This window comes from Gracilinanus agilis, chromosome 4, assembly GCF_016433145.1.
Source record: "Gracilinanus agilis isolate LMUSP501 chromosome 4, AgileGrace, whole genome shotgun sequence".
In the NCBI taxonomy this organism is placed as follows: Eukaryota; Metazoa; Chordata; class Mammalia; order Didelphimorphia; family Didelphidae; genus Gracilinanus; species Gracilinanus agilis.
Genome location: NC_058133.1, coordinates 175,679,918 through 175,701,065, shown reverse-complemented (window position 1 = coordinate 175,701,065; position 21,148 = coordinate 175,679,918). Strand labels below are relative to the sequence as shown.

General features: G+C 35.2%; 1 protein-coding gene across 2 annotated transcripts in view; it reads left to right on the top strand.

Annotated features, from left to right (window-relative positions):
• VMP1 (vacuole membrane protein 1) overlaps positions 1-21,148 on the top strand; it is a 144,607-nt gene that overhangs the window by 20,051 nt on the left and 103,408 nt on the right. For both annotated transcript variants that reach the window (XM_044674306.1, XM_044674307.1), the window contains exons 2-5: positions 13,465-13,565; positions 14,180-14,315; positions 15,346-15,436; positions 18,302-18,412. In XM_044674306.1, coding sequence (XP_044530241.1) covers positions 13,490-13,565; positions 14,180-14,315; positions 15,346-15,436; positions 18,302-18,412 — 414 coding nt within the window. In that variant the 5' untranslated portion in view covers positions 13,465-13,489. The remainder of the gene's footprint in view (positions 1-13,464; positions 13,566-14,179; positions 14,316-15,345; positions 15,437-18,301; positions 18,413-21,148) is intronic.

Sequence of the window (21,148 nt, the reverse complement as noted above, 5' to 3'; positions counted from 1 at the left end):
TGCAGAACTTGATGGGCAGAATGACTGAATTTTGGCTTTAACACTAGCTGGGTGACATTAGGCAAGTCACTAAATCTCTCTGAGTATTTGTTTCTTTATCTATTAAATGGATATGATACTATCTTCTCTACATACTTTTTATAGGGTTTTGTGAGAATCAAATTAGAGAATGTTTGGGAAAATGTAAATAAAATATATAAAATGCCATACAAAAGCATGGTAGTATTGTTTTTCAAAGAAAATTACGTTACTATTGAGGATCTCTTTTCTTATGTCTTCTTTCACCCAGGAAGACTTCATCCTTAAGAAGATTAAAAGTAAAACCTGGGGAAAAGTTTGTTTATTGTTAGGGTATAAGAAACACTCACTTCTAGATATTACATGTCTTTACATAACCTATGGTCTGAAAGTAATTAATAAAATTTACTTGCTATCATTAGAATTGTGAACTTTACTATTTATGATAGTGACTTTTCTAAACCTTCTCATCCCTACTCAAACCTCCCATTATGCTCTTTCCACCTACTTTCTCAGCTTTGTTTCATTCCTTTATTTTGTCTCAGTTCCATCACAGAAAATAAAACTTCTCATCTTTAAGTGGGCATATGTGTTTTGTTACTTTTGGAAATTATGGTAAACAGAGATAGTGGTCCAAGCATGATCAATTTATTAATTAGACTAGCAGTAATCAATAAATTGGTCAGTGACCTTTTAATGACCTAAGATCCTGAGTGGGAGATGACAGGATCTTTTAAACCTAGGAGTATCTTCCCTCTGAATGGCCTGACATCATTTGAACCTCCCCTGACAAAAATAGGACAATCCTGATTGGTAGATATTTTGATGAGGAGGTGGGATAAGAGTCACCTCAGCTCCTTCCTCTTATTTCCTCTTCAGAAGATGGAAATTATCCCTAGATGATAGGATTAGTCTTCAAGAATTAAATGTAGTTGACAAGTTGACTAAGTCAACTTGAATTTGAATTGAGTGTATGGTGGGTGAAGTTACAAAGGTGGATTGTACTGAGAGTGGAGAGAAAAACTTATATAGATATAATAATGGATATTGAGATTCAAATGACCAGCCTGAGCAAAGGGTAGAGGTAGTTTCTAGGCAAAGGTTTGATCTTGGGGTCAGCTAGATGTTCAGTGAATTGAGAGCCAGGTGTAGAGTCTTGGGTTCAGTTGTGGCCTCAGACCTTTCCGGGCTCTGTAACCCTGGGCAAGTCACTTAACTCCCTTTGCTTAGCTCTTATTGCTCTTCTGCCTTGGAACCAAGACACAGTATTGGTTGGTGGAAGGTAAAAAAAATTTTTTTAATCTTGACCTTTAGGCAAGTTTCTTCAGAATATGTAAGAGGTAAAGTTTCATGGGTAAGGAGTTCAGACTCACATAGTATATGTCAGCTTGACCTGTCTAAAAATAGAATTAAAATAAAATTTCTTACAGCATAGGGATGCCAATTCATTTAAATATTATTAAGCACTTACAGTGTACAGAGTTAGATGCTGGGGATAATAGAATATAGAATGAGAGATCCCTATTTCATGTAAATTACAGTCTATATATAATTTTTCTGCACAAGTAATCCTAATACAGTGTGGTAAGTGCATAGTACAAGTAGAATTATAGTACTGAGGACTGAGGGGGGAAAAAAGGTCCCAGAATTTAAGACTTGAAAGGCATCTCAGTGAATGTCTGGAATGCATAACTGAACAGCATATCCAACAACTGCTTGAAAATATCAAATGAGGAAAAGGACCCCCTACCACAGCTTCCCATTCTACTTTTTTTTAAAGCTCTTTTTATTGATAGATATTTCTTTTTATTGAGCCTAACTAACTCTACCTCCTTTCTTCCGTGATTAAGTTTCTGACCTGTAATCCTGGGCAGTATCACTTTGGAGGGCAGCTGGGTGGTATAGTGGACAATACAGTCAGGAAGACTCATCTTCAAGGGTTCTAATTCTGCTTCAGATATTTACTAGTTGTGTGACCTTGGACAAGTCACTAAACACTCTTTGCCTCAGTTTCCTCATTGGTCAAATAAATGAATTGGAGAAATAGCAAAGCACTCCAGTGGTTTGCCAAGAAAATTCCAAAATGGAGTCATAAAGAGTCAGACATTACTAAAACAACTCAACAATAACAATCAACTTGAAACGGTGGTTTTTAGTTGAAGGCTTGAGGTGGCTTTCCTTGGTCCTGTGTTTATTTGTGACTTTGACCAATATGTAAATGATATAGTACTTAACAAATTTTGTAGGATAGCTAAAAAATGAATGATGGAGGGCTGGATACTAGAAGATCTTAGGCTAAGATGTGAGAAGCATGTTAAAATTTAATAAGATGAAATTTAAATGCAACAAATTAACTTCACAAGTTAGAGGTGGCTAGACTGCAGTTTGGAAAAGATCTGGGGAGAGGACTTATAAGTCATTTTAAAAATCATACAATAGCCAGAAAAGCTAATGTAATTAGATTGCATTAAGAAAATGTCCAGCAAGAGGTGATGATCTAATTATAAATCTGGCCCACATTTGTCCATATTGGGAGTATCATGTTCCTCACCACATTTTAGGAAATATAAGATATACCTCATAATATGATGATCCTCCAGATAAGGATAATCAAGGTGATGAAGAGGCCTTGAGACCATTCATAATAATGACATTTTTTGTGAAATTTCAACATTTGCAGAACATATATGTATCAGCTTATTGGAGCCTCATATAACCCCTTAAGGTAAGAACAGTTGGAATGTCTGGAGATATATAGCTGCAGAGAAGAAAAAACTTTGAGGAGACATGATAGTTATCATCAGGTATTTGAAAACTGCCTTGTGGAAAAGAAAAGTCTCATTTTTTTTTCTCCCTTGGCTCCATTGGGTAGAATGGGGAATAACAGATTTCAGAGGGTTGGGTTTCAGTTCAGTATAAAGAAAATGTTCATATAATTAGAGTGATACAAAAGTGGAATAATTTGCCTCAGGAGGTAGTGAGTTCACCTTTACTAAATCTTTAAAGCAAAGCCCTTAATGACCTAGTATGTTGTACAGAATATTCTTTTTCAGATGGGCTTGTATGAGCTAGTCAGTAAGTTACCTGTGAACTCAAAGGTGCTCCTTCCAGGTCAGAACTAGAAATAAGGAGATACTGATTTTAAACTTGCATGAAGTCCCTAGACATAACTGACAAATGTGTCTCCTGCTTACTTTCATGGGCCAGCCCAGTAAAGATTATATATCAAGGTGTAGAATATAAGTAAAGTAGTCTCAATTTACTTTTCCATCCACATCTGTCTAATGAAACAAGAAATGTCTGACATCTTCTGTGTATTCATGTAGATATTATTAGCAGTTTACAGGACAAATGGAAAATGTCCCTGCCTTTCACTGCTTCTCTCTATGTGCCCATTTATCTGCTGATAAATCCAATAAATCACTATTTTCAGAATTTATTTCTCCAGAGGAAGCTGTTGCTAAGGGATGAGATGGTATTACTATAGTTTTATTCAAGGTGATCCTAGAGAATTAGTTTTGCCTTTTATTAAAAATTTCTGAGAAGTAATTACCTTTCATTTTCTCTTTAAAATGTGTTAAAACACACTTTTTAAAATCTTAAAATATTCTCTGAATGAGAATTATTGCATTGTTATATTTTTCTTTCTTTTTCTTTTCCAAACTTGTAATTTTCACTGGTAAAAGGAACTCTTAGAGAGTTATCTGGAGACACTGAGAAGTTAAGTGATTTGCCCAGGATGACAGTCAGTTTGCATCTAAAGTAGGACTTGAATCCAGGTCTCACTGTCCACTATATCCTAGGTTCTTTCAATTATGCCAGACTCCTTATGACCCCATTTGGGGTTTTCTTAGCAAATATATTAGACTAGTTTTCCATTTCCTTTTCCAGCTCATTTTACAGATGAGTAAGGCAAACAGGATTAAGTGACTGGCTCAGGGTCACACAGCTAGTGTCCGAGGCTAGATTTGAACTCAGGAAGATGAATCTTCCTGACTGCCAGGACTCTTTCTATTGTGACACCTAACTGTCCTTCAGCTTCTCTTACCTCATTATAAAAGTAAGTTATGCCTCATTAATCCCTAAATTATTTTTCTTTATTAAGAGATATATTTTTTAATGACTAGCTTGTGCTGTTATGCTCTTATTTGATATTTCAGGCGGCAAAATCAATTAATCAAAACTATTTATTAAGCATCTATTTATGTACTGGAAGGCACAAGTACAAGGGTGAAAATGATTGAAAATTGATCCTTACTTGCAAAGAATTCTAGAAGTTTTCTTCTATTAACAAGTATTGGAACTGCAAGGTGGCACAATGGATAGATAGAATGCTGGTCCTGGAGTTGGGTAGACATGAATTTAAATTCCCCCTTGGAAAAAAAAGAAATTTCCCCCTCAGATATTTACCAGCTGTGTGACTGGAAAGGTCACCTAATTCCTGTTTGCCTCAGTTACCTCATCTATAAAATGGGGGTAATAATAGTACCTACCTCCTAGGGTTGATGTGAGACTAATATTAAATAATAAAATGCTTAGCCTAGCACATAATAGTAAACACTATATAAATGTCATTGTCAGTATTATTATCATGTCCTTTTTGAAGAAAGCTCCTTTTAACAAAGTCTGCTAGGCCAGGGAGGTTCTGATTGACTCAGGGCTTAGTTTCTGATGGTATCTAGGCAGAAGGAGGCAGTAATTTTGTCTGTTCTCATGACTGCGCCATGAACAGAGTGGGGGGCAGTATTCCTAGGGTCTAAAGTAGAACTATATCACTGAGTTAATGTTCAGCTGAGATGTAATGGGGAAGGAATATATGTTCTGGCACAAATCTTTTAGGTCTTAATTCAGTGGGAAGAGCATTAACTCTAGAATCAGAGGAGTTCAATTCAAATTCTGGTGCTTATCATCCTCATGACCCTGAGTAAGTTACTTTCCCTCCCTGGGTTCCAATTTCCTCAAAAGTAAAATGAGAGTATCAGACTGGATGACCTCTGAGGTTCCTTTCAATTCTAAATATAAATATATCTCCTGTGTTTCTATGTCTGATGATAAAGTATCTAACAACAAAGTATGATATAAAAGATGTTCTCTTTGTTAATCAAGATATTATTGTTTTATAATTGTATGGTAACAAATATGTTCAAAATCAGAAAAACTCATTAGTATCAAAATGCTTAGAATACTTAGTGAAATGAACTTTACCTTTTTTTACTTAGAAAATAAATGAACTTGCTGTAGTGATTATTTGTTTTATATATTTAGTGCTATAATACAGTGATGGTGAACCTATGGCACAGGTTCCAAAGAGGCACGTAGAGCACTCTCTGTAGGCACTCAGCCACCCCCAGAGTTGATTACTAGAAAGGCACAGTGATTCAGGTGGAACTGCTCCTCTCCCCCTCTCCACTGTGCCTGAGGACATTTTTTCACATTCCCCACCCCTCTGCCAAGCAGCCCAGTGGGAAAGCTTCCTCCCTCCTCTGTGTGGGGTAAGGGGGTGGGCATTCAATCTCTAAAAGGTTTGCCATCACTGCTGTAGTGACTCATTTGGGAAACTAATCCTATAGGACAGCTAGGTGGTGCTTTTATTACTGAGGGAAAAAATGAACTAGCTGCAGTTGTTATTTGTTTTGTACATATACTATATTTACTAATTTGGGAACTAATACTCTAGGGCAGTTTAGTGGTGCTTAGCCTGGAGTCTGGAAGACATCCTTAAGAGTTCAAATCCAGCTTCAGACACTTACTAGTTGTATGATGATGGGCAGGTAAGCCATTTAATCCTGCTTGCTTTGGTTCCTTCATCTATAAAATGAGCTGGAGAAGGAAATTATAAACCATTCCAGTATCTTTACCAAGAAAACTCCAAATGGGGTCATGAAGAGTTTCACTGAACACCAAATGACTGAACACCAAATCCTCTAATAGAATGTTGTAGGATTGTCTTTTGTGTTTATTTTTAAAAGACATGACGATCAAACGAGATATATGCATAATGCTTTTCAAAACTTAAAGCACTATACAAGGGCTAGTTATTGTTATGGTTGTTATTAGAAAAATATTCCATCCTTTAATTAGTCTCCTAGAGCAAGTTTTCCCCATGCATACAGTGAGCTCATTCATGATTATTTAGATGTAATAGGAAAACCCTGTTTGGTGATTCTCTAATAACAAACACAAGGTTTGTGAAGCAGGGACACATATTTACCAAAGGAATTTACCACTTTGATAGAGATCTAGTACATAGTCCAGATTAAAAAGGGAAACACTGTAGCTGGTGAGGTTCTCCTGTATTTTGATGACATTGTAATGATTATATTAAGCCTCAAGACATTCTAGAGCATTATGGAAGAAATTTGTAATCACTCAAGGAATTTGGGCTATCCATCCATAAAAGAAAGACTTAAGTAGATTAAAATGTATTAATTTGGATGAATATCCTATAGAGATTTCTCAGCCTTTTGGCTAAGATCAAGCTGTAAACACCCTGTAAAGCTCTGGGAAAGACAGTACAGATGAGTTATACTGGTAAATGTTTAAGAACTGGGACAGTAGGAGGGAAATGTGGGGATGACACAGTTTTAAGTTTAATATGCATTATTAGCATTTTTTCCAGTGGAACCCTTTATATTATCCTGCCCAAAAGTTCTTTTCTCTGGTCACCATTCTTCTATATGTATTGATTTACTCTTCATTCCTATCTGAATAAGGGCTTCAATCATTAAAATCATTTAGTGCTGGTTAGAATAATAGAAAAGTATAAATAAAAGGGAATAAACTAGATAAGGAAGAATCAGAAATAATTATTCAGTGGTTCAATGTTCAGTTAATCCAAAAATATAAGTTACCTAGGAAAGACCCTCCCTCCTATTTGATAAGAACTGTTGAGAAAATTAGAAAACAGTCTGGAAAAAGATTAGATTTGTCTAGAAATTAAAAAGAGTGATAAATCAAAATAATCTTTACCATTAAGGAACTTGTATTTTTTTTAATAATTTTTTTTCATAGTCAACTACTGTCATTCTTATCCATCATACATTACAGAATTCATCTTGCTTGTACAAAAGCTTTTCTGTATCATGTAGTCAAAATTATCTGTTTTATCTTTTATAATTGTGTCTATCCCTTGCTCCATTAAAAATTCATCTTTTGGATTTATGGTAAAGACGCTACCCACATTCAGAGGAAGGACTGCAGGAGAGGAAACATATAAGAAAAACAACTGCTTGAACGCATGGGTCGGGGTGGACATGACTGAGGGTGTAGACTCGAAACTACCACACCAATGCAACTACCAACAATTTGGAAATTGGTCTTGTTCAAGGACACATGACAAAACTAGTGGAAACGCGCATCGGCCAAGGGTGGGGGGGGGTCGGGGGGGGGTTGAAGGGGAAAGGTGGAGCATGAATCATGTAACCATGTTAAAAATGAATATTAATAAATGTTAAAAAAATTCATCTTTTAATCATACGGGTGAATGGGATACTATCGGTTTTTTATTTGTTTGATGATATAGTCTTTAATATTTAAGTCACATCCATTTTGAATTTTTTGTATACTTTGGTAAAAATTGTAATCTAAACCTGATTTTTCTAGACTGCTTTCCAAATTTTTCATATAGGGAGTTCTTTCCTAGATAATTTATATTTTGGGTTTATTGGAATACTGAGCTATCAAATAGTTTTTATTTCTGATTCCTTCTTAACTGTTCCATTTATCTTCTTTTCTGCTTTTCTATTTTTTAACCAACATTTAAATAATTAGATGATTAGGAAGAAATTTTAATTTTCAGAATGTTCTTCAAGAAAAAAACAGTATTGGAACATTTTTCTTAAGGAGCCTCAATGCTTACTGCTTGGTCTTTTAATATAAATTATTTAGATCAGTGATTCCCAAAGTGGGTGCTACCGCCCCCTGGTGGGTGCTGCAGCGGTCCAGGGAGGCAGTGATGGCCACAGGTGCATTTATCTTTCCTATTAATTGCTATTAAAATTTAAAAAAAATTTTCCAGGGGGCTAAGTAATATTTTTTCTGGAAAGGAGGCGGTAGACCAAAAAAGTTTGGGAACCACTGATTTAGATTATAGTTTCTGTGGTGTAGGTAAACAACATTTCATGAAAAAAATTGCTTATAATAATTTGTCTGAATATGGCCTTCCATTGCTAAATCCAGAGTTAAGTACTAGGAAAAGAAGGTAGTTGTGGGAAGCCTCAATTTTGTCAATGTTCTCTTAGATGATAGAACAGGGGAAAAAGTTAAGAGTTCCATAAAGCATCCCATTATGGGTCTGTAAAACTTATTTCCCTCTGAGTCAAAGAGCTACTTGTCATCTGTGTTTCTCATTGGTCTCTAGGAATCACTGACACTCTATCAACATCCTTTAGGCTTTCCAAGCCCCATGATAACCTTGTATGACCATCATAATGGAGCTAATAAACCAGTCCTTTTAATGCTTAGTTGGTTGTTGTCCTTTTTACTGGAAGAGGACCATTCACATGTCTTTAATTGGCACAGAAATTGGAATTAAGTGAAGCAGAGTTGCACAAAATCTTTAGACCTCATTCACTTTTCCAGTGTTATTGAGGTCTAGTGGCAAGACTGTGGTCATGGCTCAGAATGCAGTGGATGACTTTGGTATCTTTGATGTTTGACCAAGCTCTAAGTGCTCCTTAGAAGTGCCTGCTTCCACAGCCTTCATGGCCATTGAAACAAATTGGTCTTATCCACCCTTCTACCATGGACAGTCTTCATATGCCTAAAGTAGATACCATCTTCCCAACTCACTATTGGGTTTGAGGCCTGTTGGTTACCCTCAACTTGGTTTAGCCTTCCTGCTATGAGACAGTTTACTGTGGTGTGGGCCACTTTATGCTACAGCTTCTTGGAGCAGTAGATGAGAGCTGGATGGCAGGTGGACACCAAAGGAGGCCGAGCAGCCCTGAAAGAAGGATTCTCCACAAGATTCCCTGAACACCCTCCATACTCCTTTTTAAATGCTTAGCACAGGTGCCACCTCCTGTTCTAGGCTTTACTTAGTTTTCCACCCCTAGCCCAACTGTTAGTGCTCCTCTTCCCCCATATGACTTGGTGTATCTTTTTAAAAACCTATTGTTTCTTCCCATAGAACAAACTTCTTGGGAACAATAAATTCCTTCCCCCTCCCTCTTTTTTTTAGGTACCTCTTTTTTGCAAGAAAGTGTGGCACTTTTCTTTAGCACGGTATCTTGTATATAGTAGATACATCATAAATGCTTGTTGAATTGAATTGTAGTGTAGCTCTTTGTACTTGTTTACATCTTGTATATCTTTTATTGATTTAACTGAATAAAATACCCAAAACACTGATTTGTGGGAGTCAGTTTCTTTTATGTGAATTTGGTATAATGCTATTGTTATATGATCATTTGAACATATTTTGTCCGTTTTTAGCACTTGAACTTTAAAATGGCTTGGTTTGCTTTCTTTTAAAGCTTAATACTTTAAGACTGTCATACTTTTCCCCATATGCTGTTTTTAAAGTTTGAAGCTGCTATAGCTAAGTCAGCAGCAATAAGGCATAACCTTAAGTTTTTTCTAATACAAGTAGTTTCTGTATTTTCACTGTTTCCATTCCCCAGTTCCCATTTCCTCAGTGAGCTCATTAGATGTTATAATCTGTTCTTGTTATAATTAGAACAAGTGTAGGCTACAGTGCATGCATAGAAATGATGTGACTTGTGAGCTGTCAGAATTTTGCCTCCTAGGCATCTAGGAAATATACCATGCCAATTATGGATCACCTACAGCTTTCATTAATTAAATTTAAATATATGGGTATTTAATTGAGCTCTTAATATGTAGAAAGCACTTTCCTAGGTACTTCAATGACTGTTCCTCTTTTACAGTCTCTTGCTGGGTCTCCTTTGTGATCAGTAGGTAGGTAGAAATAATCAAGGAATAAAGGGATACTAAGCAATGTGAAGATTGAGGTGGTCTTGACCCATTAGCTCCATATTCTATCAGAAAACAAATACAAGATAGATAAATACAAGGTAATCTGGGGGGGAAGGCACCTGAAGATGAGGATGAAGATAACCTCTTGAATTTGATGAGGCAGAGATGAGAAAGTGCAGTCAGTACAGAGACAAGAGATGATGTGAGTGTGTGAGGAGTAAAAAGTCATTTGACTAGATCACAGAATGTTGTAAGGAAAGACCTCCGAAGTTTAAAAAATAGGTTGGGGCTAGTTCATGAAGGGCATTAAAAGCTAAACAGAGGAATTTATATTTGTTCAAGAGGCACTTGGGAGGCAGTGGAGTTTATTGAGTAAATATATGTGATATGGGTGCTGAAAAAAATCACTTTAGCAGTGCACTAGAAGATAGATTTCCTCCTTAGTAGTGGAGAGAGACATGAGGTAGGGAGGATTAGTATAGGGGGCTGTTGTAATAATATAGAAGAGAGATTGAACTAAGTGGAAGCTGTGTAAACTATAGGATGTAAGAGATATTGTAGAGATAGATAGAAATGGCAAGATTTGGTAACTAATAGGATATGTAAGGTGAGGGAGAGTGAGAAGTTAAATAAAACCTAGGAGACTGAATGTTGGTGCCTTCTGTTTAGAAATAAGAGCTCTTAGAAGCTGGTTCAGTTTCAGTAAAAAGAAAATTTTAGCAGGGATACTATAGCAACATATCACAAAGATTATTAACAATGATTTGACCAGATTTCCATCAGGAATTCAGTATCAGGAAACTGTTATAAACATAATTGACCATTTTAATAACAAGAACAACAAAATAGGGGCAGCTCAGTGGATTGAGAGTCAGGCCTAGAGATGGGAGGTCCTGGGTTCAAATCTGGCCTCAGACACTTCCCAGCTGTGTGACCCTGGGCAAGTCACTTGACCCCCATTGCCCACCCTTACCACTCTTACACCTAGGAGCCAATACCCGGAAGTGAAGGGTTTAAAAAAAAAGAATAATAAAATATGATTTTATCAATAGATATAGAAAAAGCTTTTGAAAAGAAAAAACAATAGGCAACTAGATGGCTTAGTGGATTGAGAGATAGACCTAGAGTTAGGAGTCAAATCTGACCTCAGATACTTCCTTGCTGTCTGACTCTGAGCAAGTCACTTAAACCCAATTGCCTAGCCCTTACTGCTCCTCTGCCTTGGAACCAATACACAGTATTGATTCCAAGATGGAAGGTATGGTTTAAATAAAAAGAAAGAAAACATAAAACATATTCTTATTTAAAATACTAGAAAGTATAGAAATAAATGGATCTTTTCTTAATTTGGCAAATAGTATTTATCTAAAATCAATAGTATTTATCTAAGTTAGTATTCATCTATTTATCCAAAAAAGCCAGCAATACTATAATATATATAAACTAAAGACCTCTCTGCAGCAGGATCCAAGGATAAAGCAAAGATGTCCATTATCATCCTTCATATTCAATATTGTGCTAGAAGGGCTTCTATAGCAATAAGATGGGAAGGGTTATGAATAAGCATAATATTATAATTTACTTAGAGAACCCTAGAAATCAATTTAAAAAACTAATTGAAAGATTAGCAACTTCAGCATTGTTGCAGAATATAAAATCACCATAAATCTGTATTTCTGCATATTACCAAGAGAATCTAACTGGAAGAAATAGAAAGAGAAATTGCACTTGAGTAACTCCAGAAAATATAAAATTCTGGGGACTATACTTGCCAAGACACACAAATGAACTATAAGAATATAATTAAAAATCACTCTTTAAAAAATAAAGACATATCTGAATAATTGGAGAAATATTAATTGCTCATCAGTAGATTTAGTCAAAAATAGAAATGACAATATTGCCTAAATTAATTTATTTAGTGTCATGCCAAACTACTAAAGGATTACTAAAAAAAGAGCTAGAAAAAAAATTTATCTGGAGAAAAAAAAGTCAAAAATTTCAAAGGAATTAATAAAAAAAATGTTGGAAGGAAGAACACTTAACAGTACCAGATCTTTAACTATTCTACAACACAGTCATTGTAAAAAACAAGTTGAAACTGGTTAAAGAAACAGAAAGGTGATCAGTTGAACAGACGAGTTATAGTACACCTATAGTGTACTATATATACACAGTATAGTACTGTATATGTGTGTGTGTGTGTGTGTGTATATATATATATATATACACACACACACACACATACATACACTACACATAAGTAGTAGTACACAGAAGTGAATGAACATAGTGGACTAGTGTTTGATAAACCCAAAGATCCCAGTTATTGGAGCAAAAACTTACTCTTTTACAAAAACTGTTGGGAAAACTAAAATGCTGTATGATGGCAGGATCTTAGTAAAGACTAACATTTTATTTTATAGAGCAAGATAAACTCCAAATTAATGCATGATTCAGACTTAAAGAGTGGCATAAGCAAATAAAAGAATCATGGAAGAAATTACCTCTCATATATGAATAGTAAGGAGTTCAGTGTCAAGTAAGATATGGAGAGGATCATAGAAGGCAAAATAGGCAATTTTGATTACCTAACATTTAAAAGGTTTTGTACAACCAAAACCAGTGCAGATAAAAATGAGGGAAAAAATAATCGTTGCAGAAAGTTTCTCTGATAAAGGTTTCCTTTCTAAGATATATAGGAAATTGAGTCAAATGTGCCTTCCATATCAGCCCACTATCCCATTCTCCATACTGGTTCTTCTAAAGCTTTTTCATCCCCTCTCAAGCCTTTCATGCTTTCTCCTACTACCCTTCCAGATGAGAATCTTGCCTTTTATTTTATAGAAAAAATTGAGGCCATTCACTGTGAGTTCTGTCTTCTCTTCTGTTCTACATCTCATATCACTCAGATCCCTTCTGCCATTATCTCCTCTTCATCCTTGTTTCATGCAAGAAGTTAGTTTTACTCCTTACCAAGGTAAACTCGTCTTACTTTTACAACCATCCTATTCTATCCCTTGAGCCTTCCATCCGAGGCTGAGCTCCTTGAAAAGACCATTTACAGTAAGTGACTCCTTTTTCGCTCCTTACTCTCTTCTTAACTTCTTATATTCTGATTTCACTGAAACTGCCTTTTCCAAAGTTACTAGGGAATCTCTTTACTTGCCAAATCCAGTGGCTTTTTTTTTTTTAACCAATCTCCATTCTCCCGGATCTCTCAGCAGCTTTTCATCACTCTCCTCTTTGATATTCTCTACCCTCTTAAGTTTTTAGGACATCACTCTCTCCTGATACTTCTCCTACTATCAGACTTTTCTTCAATCTTCTTTGATGTATACTCATCCAGATCATATTAACTATAAATCTCCCACAGAGCGCTGTCCTAAATATTCTATAATGCCATGATTTAAAGCATAAGCATTCATATCAAAATTTGGATAAAATATTCACTGATGGTACAAAATGGGAATGTATTGTTTTAACTGGATTTTTTTTTCTTTGTAGATCCTCAAGAGTACTGATATATGAAATGGCAGAGAATGGAAAAAGTTGTGAACAGAGACTTACAGGGATGAACAAGGAACAGCACAATGGAAACTTTACAGGTAAGCTTAGAACTAAAATTTTGTAGCTTAGCGAGAACACATGAATAGGGTTACACACCAATTCAAGCCTGATACTCATAAGAAAACACATTCAGCATGATGGAAATACAACTATAACTTATTGTTACCTTTTGGTCATATTGGTAGCCTCATAGAAGCATGATTATTACAATTGATCTTAAGGCACAATAAATATTTTGATGAGCTTTCTGCAACAATGGAATGGGGAAGGAAGCTAAGGTAATTCATGAGATTGCATTGTTCTTCCCTAAGAAGATGGAGAAAAGATCATCTGCTTTTAAGGATGAAGTCTGGGTGGTTGTGGTTGTGGAATAAAATATCTGTAACTTGCCAAACATGTTGTAGATCCACATGCAATTTACTATTTCAAGTTAGTTAGAATTGTGACCCATGGCCTCTCTTCTCTAAGGAAAGACCAAAATGTCATATGGTGAAACACATTTAAGCCAGCCATATCTAAGATATAATTTAGTGTTTATTACCACAGTGTTAAAGTTCAAATTAATAGTCATAAGAAGTTGAGGGGGCAAGTTGCATAATTTTTTGATATAGATAAAAAGAAAGTATATTCCCTTTTTTCTACTCCCTTTCAGACTCCTCTTCATTGAATGAAAAGAAGAGACGGGATCGGGAAGAAAGGCAGAATATTGTCCTGTGGAGGCAGCCACTCATTACCTTGCAGTATTTTTTTCTGGAAATCCTAATAAACTTGAAGGAATGGACCGTAAAGTAAAACTTTTCTTTACCTTTGATATAAACTTTTTAATAATTTTTGAAATCCCGAGTTATGATTCTCTTTATATTTTTTACCAATAATAATTATTTGCATTTGGAAAAACTATTATGAAAGTATATTTTTCTCTTTTAAACTCTGCAGACTTAAAAAAAAAACAAAGGCAGGCTGAACACTGCAAATATTCCTACCAATTTAGTTTTTGTGGTTTCTGACGTATTACCTTATACTACAAGTGCTCTCAAATTAATTAGAAAACACTTAGAATGTGTTAGGTTTTCTTGATCATGTCCTTTTATACAAAGAAGCTCTTGAAAACTAGAACTTTTTTATCTTTCTGGATTTACCTTAAGATCTAGCTTTTTGGGGTCTTGTCTAAAAGTACGTGAACTTGTGAACTTGTCTAAAAAATTTGACTCATATTTCAATATTCTTGGGACATTATGTATTTTATCTTATGTTTTTTAAGACAACAGCCAAGAGAATATTTGACACCAAAGAGGTAAACAACCCCTGCCTTAAGAGAGACAGCTCCCTAATTACTGTGATTTTGAAAACTATTAAGTTAAATTTTTCCTTATTTTTTAATAAAACAAGGTTCAAGCCTTGTATGTAGTAAATGTTTTTATTAATAGTTTAAGCTAGGAGAGGGCTTTGTTTGGAAAATGTATTCTGCCTTTAAGCTTAGTGTTAGTAAATCTTGTTGCTTCAAATGTCATAAACAACTTATCAGGACCTGATCTACTCTCATCATAGAAGTTTAGGCTGATGTGGAATGGGGCATTCATTGTATAAAGAAAGAAAGGCTTCAAAGCCTTAAAGCAAGAAAGCCAGATTATCATGATACTCCACAAGGCAGAATATTTATGGATTGAAGAAGTACTCATTTTGCTTGAGTAGTTTCCATTAATCAAACCCTCTAGCTGCCCATCCTAACAGCTTCAACAAGAATTTCTTTTGACAGTGATAAGAGGCCAGAAATTGAGACTGCAAGGAAACTCTGATTATCATTTATTTATTTTTAAGATTGTGGCATCGTCGAAGCATTGTGGTATCTTTTTTACTACTGCTTGCTGTGCTTACAGCTACGTATTACATTGAAGGAACACATCAACAGGTAAGAGTTCATTTAACATTCTGCTTTTTAATGCCCCTAACATGGATAAAACTGGTCATTTTTGCCAAGAGGCTGCCATAAATTTCAGGATTTCCTAGAAGTTTGACCAAATAGCATGGTATCTGGGCTTACACCAATTGATTTAGCCAACTGCAAGCATTTAGTTTTGGCTTATACATACTTTTGGATTTTCTGGGAGTTAGATAAATGTCATTTTTCAGATGGTGCCCAAACCAAGTATTATGAATCTTTTTAAAAAAATTATGGTTTTATGTGTTTTGTTAAATACTTCCCAGTTACTTTTTTTCCCTTAAACCCTTACCTTCTGCCTCAGAACAGTGATGGACAAACTTGTTTTAACTGTGTTTTAACTTGTGTCATTGATCAAGACCTATTTCCAAATTGTTGATAGTTGCATTGGAGTGTTAGTTTCAAGTTTACATCCCCAATCATGTCCACATCAACCCATGTGTTCAAGCAGTTGCTTTTCTTTTGTGCTTCCACTCCTGCAGTTCTTCCTCTGAATGTGGGCAGCGTTCTTTACCATAAATCCCTCAGAACTGTCCTGGGTCATTGCATTGCTGCTAGTACAGAAGTCCATTACATTCTATTTTACCACAGTGTATTGGTCTCTGTGTACAAAGTTCTTCTGGCTCTGCTCCTTTTGCTCTGCATCAACTCCTGGAGGTCTTTCCAGTTCACATGGAATTCCTCTAGTTTATTATTCCTTTGAGCACAATAGTACTGCATCACTAGCATATACCACAATTTGTTAAGCCATTCCCCAATTGAAGGGCATACCCTCATTTTCCAGTTTTTTGCCACTACAAAAAGCACGGCTATAAATATTTTTGTACAAGTCTGTTTATCTATGATCTCTTTGTACAACCCCAACAATGGCATGGCTGGATCAAAGGGCAGGCATTCTTTTATAGCTCTTTGAGCATAGTTCCAAATTGCCATCCAGAATGGTTGGATCAGTTCACGACTCGACCAGCAATGCATTAACATCCCAATTTTGCCACATCCCCTCCAACATTTCATTACTCTCCCCTTCTCTCATTTTAGCCAATCTACTAGGTGTGAGGTGATACCTCAGAGTTGTTTTGATTTGCATTTCTCTAATTATTAGAGATTTAGAGCACTTTCTCATGTGCCTAGTTATGTATCTTTAAAAATTTAACATTCATTTAAAATTTTTTTGAATTCCAAATTCTTTCCCCCTTCCCCTTTCTATTGAGAAAACAAGCAATATAATATCAATTATACGTGTGAAATCATGCAGAACATATATCCCTATTAGTCATGTCTCCAATACACCAAAAAACAAGGATAAAAAAAGATGGGGAAAATTCCAAGCATTGTGAATCTTCAGAGAATTGTTAAATCCTCATGTTTTATATATAAGGCAAATTTACATTTTGTACCAGACAGATTTTTATATTATTTTAGGAACAGGCTTGTATAATATAGTAAGTTCATTTACAAATGTGAAATGATTGGAGAAAAATTAGAAGTTTTAGTACATCTTTTTGGATTAAAATAATATAAGTAAAATATGAAAAAACATTGTGTTCTAAATTATACTCTTATTTTTAAGCAGTTGATCTCAATCCTTGATTGATTTTTAATTGATTGTGAATTTTAAAATACTGCTATAGACATTTTAAAAGAATCTCTTCATGTTTTAGAAAATTTTAAATGATTCTACCTGGTGGCAGTTGCCAAAGTAGAGTCTAAAGACTATTCATTAAATGGCATTAGGTTTTCTTCCTGAAGAGCCTATGCCACAGTTGAGGAATTGAAGCCAGGACTTTAGATCTCCTTTTAACTGGTAGAGAGAGAACTGCATTTTGAGACAAAAGACTTGGCTAGAAAGTACTCCTTTCCCATTAACTAGTTGTGTGACTTTGAACAATTCATAAACCCTAAGTACTTTAATCTCTTTACCTATAGAATAGAAGGGTTGCATTAGGTTAGGGATATTTAACCTGGAGTCCATGAACTTTTTTATATTTTGAGAATTATTTCACTGTCATTGTTTTCCTTTGTAATCTTGTGTATTTTATTTTATGCATTTAAAAACATTTGGAAAAGAAATCCATAGGCTTCACCAAACTGCTGCCCGAAGTGATCATGGTACAAAACAGTGAAGAACCCTTGGGCTAGATGATCTCTAAGGTTCCTTCCAGCTTTCTTACCTTCTATTCTTCCATGATTCTGACATTCTTTCCATTTATGTCCATATCCTGATGAACCTGAGGTTTTTCTTTCCCTCTTAGTTTGTACTTGCTATTAATGTACCAACCAATCCCTAGTACGTGACTTTCATTTAGTGTTTATTTTTTTAACCTGGATAATGAAAAACATGTTATATTAGCAAACAATACATAACTATCACTTTTTCCCTCACTCTATTCTTCATGTTCTTTTAAATTTAGGGAATTTGTGACTTTTAAGAATTTCTTCTCTTTATTGGTAGTTTCTTAGTTAGCCATTTTAGCTATACTTAAGAAAATAACAATTTGGAACCTAAAAGCCATTTGCTAAATGATGCTTAACCATTTTGATGCCCGTCTCCTACTGCAAAGAAATGAATTTCTTTTTTTTTTTTTTTTTTAACCCTTATACTTCGGTGTATTGTCTCATAGGTGGAAGAGTGGTAAGGGTGGGCAATGGGGGTCAAGTGACTTGCCCAGGGTCACACAGCTGGGAAGTGGCTGAGGCCGGGTTTGGAAATGAATTTCTATAAGAAAAATGAACATAAGTTTCTTCTGAGTTGTAATCCATTTGTTGTTTTTTTTAATTTAACTTAATATTGACAATTTGAGGAAAATTTCAAATTGCAGCATTCTTATTTTTCAGTATGTGAGATATATGGAGAAAAAGATTCTTTGGTGTGCCTACTGGGTAGGCTTAGGAATTCTCTCTTCTGTTGGACTTGGAACAGGTCTACATACTTTTCTGCTTTATCTGGTAAGAGTAACATTTATTTATTCATTTAAAAATTTTTTGATATCTTTTGTTTTTACCTTAAAACCTCAATATTGCTTTCTTTTGCGCCATCTCATAACAAAGAATGAAAAAGAAAGGATGAGGGCATAGTTCAGAAAAACCATTCACTATATCAGAAGAACCTAAATAGGCAATACTGTAAAAGGGAATTCTTTGTTCTCTTTGTCTGTTTTGAGTTTACACTTTGTGAAAGGGAATCCCTTATTCCCTTTGTCTATTTTGAATTAACACTTTGGTTAAACAATAACTTAAGTACCTCTACTTAGTACCTCACCAGATTGTGAAGTCTAGATTAACTCTCCTTTGTCTACTTTTGAATTGAATCAGCAAAAGCTTGAATACCCTACTTAGCACCAGGTGGAGGAGCTCTCCACTCTTTCAACTCAGTCAGCCAGGAAATGAGAATTCACACCGCAATCAGTCCAGAATCTATGAACCCTTTTGATGAGTATTCACTTCTCCAGAAGGTGAGAAGTGGTTCCCACAAACACCACTCCTTGGCCAGTGCTGGGCAGTTTGGAAGCTGTGATTGGCCCTTGTGAAGTGGGGAAGGGATAAGAAGCCTCTATAAAAGGCCCTGAATTTCTGGGGCTAGGGAAGTCGGCTTCAAGAAGGAAGTCAGCTTCAAGAAGAAGATCTGCTCAAGGAAGAAAGTTGGCCTCAGGAGTCACTCCTTCAGCTTGAGTCATTGTCTTGACCTGCCCTTTAGAGGGAACTTGGGTGAGTGGATGGCTGGTTTTCCTTTCCTGTCTTCTGGAGAGAGTTTAATTCCTGTTGAAGGTCAACAAGCCCTGGCTGAGTCAAGCACTGGAGCAATATTTAGTTAGATAGGCTAATGTCTTCTCTACCCTTTTGTATTTCTCTTGCTTTCACTCTTTCCACCTCTTTTGTACATGAAAGCTATTAAAGTCATTTCAACGTTGAGCAATAATACTTTGAATAGGTGACCACCATTATTATTTATAATTTTCATATATTTTAGTCAAACCATTAATTCTTAATCCCTACAGTATTTCACATACATAGTTCTCCAATGACTGCAAAGAAAAGATATTTCCGATCCTTCTTCTAAGCCAAGCTTCATCATCATAATTATACTGAGTTTAATTTTATTTTTTAAAATACACTTTTATTTACAACTTTGCTTTTTATATCATCTTTATTTCCCAATATATCCCTCATACCTCTTTTACCTAGAGAGCCATTTCTTATAACAAATAATAAATAAGAGGAAAAAAACATTCAGCAAAAGTAACTAATATATCATAAAGGACTAATATTATATGCAATGTTCTATATAGTTTTTCTTCTCTGCACAGAATCAGTGAGAGGTGTCTTCTATCTTTTTTTTTTTTTTTTTTTTTTTTTAAACCCTTGTACTTCGGTGTATTGTCTCATAGGTGGAAGAGAGGTAAGGGTGGGCAATGGGGGTCAAGTGACTTGCCCAGGGTCACACAGCTGGGAAGTGGCTGAGGCCAGGTTTGAACCTAGTACCTCCTGTCTCTAGGCCTGACTCTCACTCCACTGAGCTACCTCTTCTATCTTTTTTGAAGCCAAGTGTAATTATTACAATTTCATAGCATTCTTTTTGTTATTGTTTTGTGGTTGTTTCCAAGTATGTTATTATAGTCATTGCATATATTGTTTTCCTCTTACTTCATTCTGCATTAGATTATATGTTATCTTATGCTTCTGAATTCTTTGTGCTTGCCTATTTTTTACTACACAGTAATAGTACATTCATTCATGTGCCACATTGGTTCTACTATTCCTGAATTGATGGGCATCCTCTTTATTTCCTATTTTTTACTCTTTCAAGGGGTTCTCAGGGTCAAAACTATTTTCATAGTAATTCTAAGATGTTTTAATTTCTAATATTGTAATTTATACAAAATTTTACACAATAAGTGTTGATATGAATATTTTGGTGTGTGTGTGACGTTTTTCCCCTAGCAGTGGTATTTATGAGTCAGAATATGGACATATTTTAGCATAATTCCAAATTGCTTTTCAGAATTTTTGAATAGCAACAACAGACTGTTAATATGTTTAAATTACCATACCTTTGCCAATATACACTATTTCTATCTTTGTCATCTTTGCCAATTTACTGGGTGACAGGTGAAACTTCAAGGCTGTTTGTATTTCTCTGATTATTTGTGATTTGATGCAATCTTTCATAGGTGATTATTAGTTTGAGGTTCCTTTGAAAATTGTGTGGGTTGACTACTTTATCAATTGGAGAATAGTTCGTAGTCTCATATATTTATGTAAATTCTCTTAAAATTGTTGATCTCAAACCTTGCTAGAGATATTTGATGGAAATATTTTCACAGTTGACTTCCTCCTATCTTGTCTTAGTTGCATTGTTTTGTTGGTTGCTTAGCAGTTAGTAAGAGAAAACCTGAACAATTGACTCTTAAACCACTTGATGAAATGTTAGTAACAGAGACAATAGGATTTTAAGGGTTCTTCTCCCTTTGGACTTTGGTTGGCCCACATAAAAAAAGTGCCATGAAGCGAAAAAAATTTCTTAATCAACTCAATGGAATTAAAATTGATTAATTGTTGACAAGCCAAAGGATCACTTATATCTCTTGGGACCTGAGACAAGACCATGCTTCTAGGGGAGTTTTCTCTGACATTTGAAAAAAGAACTAATTATGGAGGATGAATCTTATCTCTTGAAAGAGGATT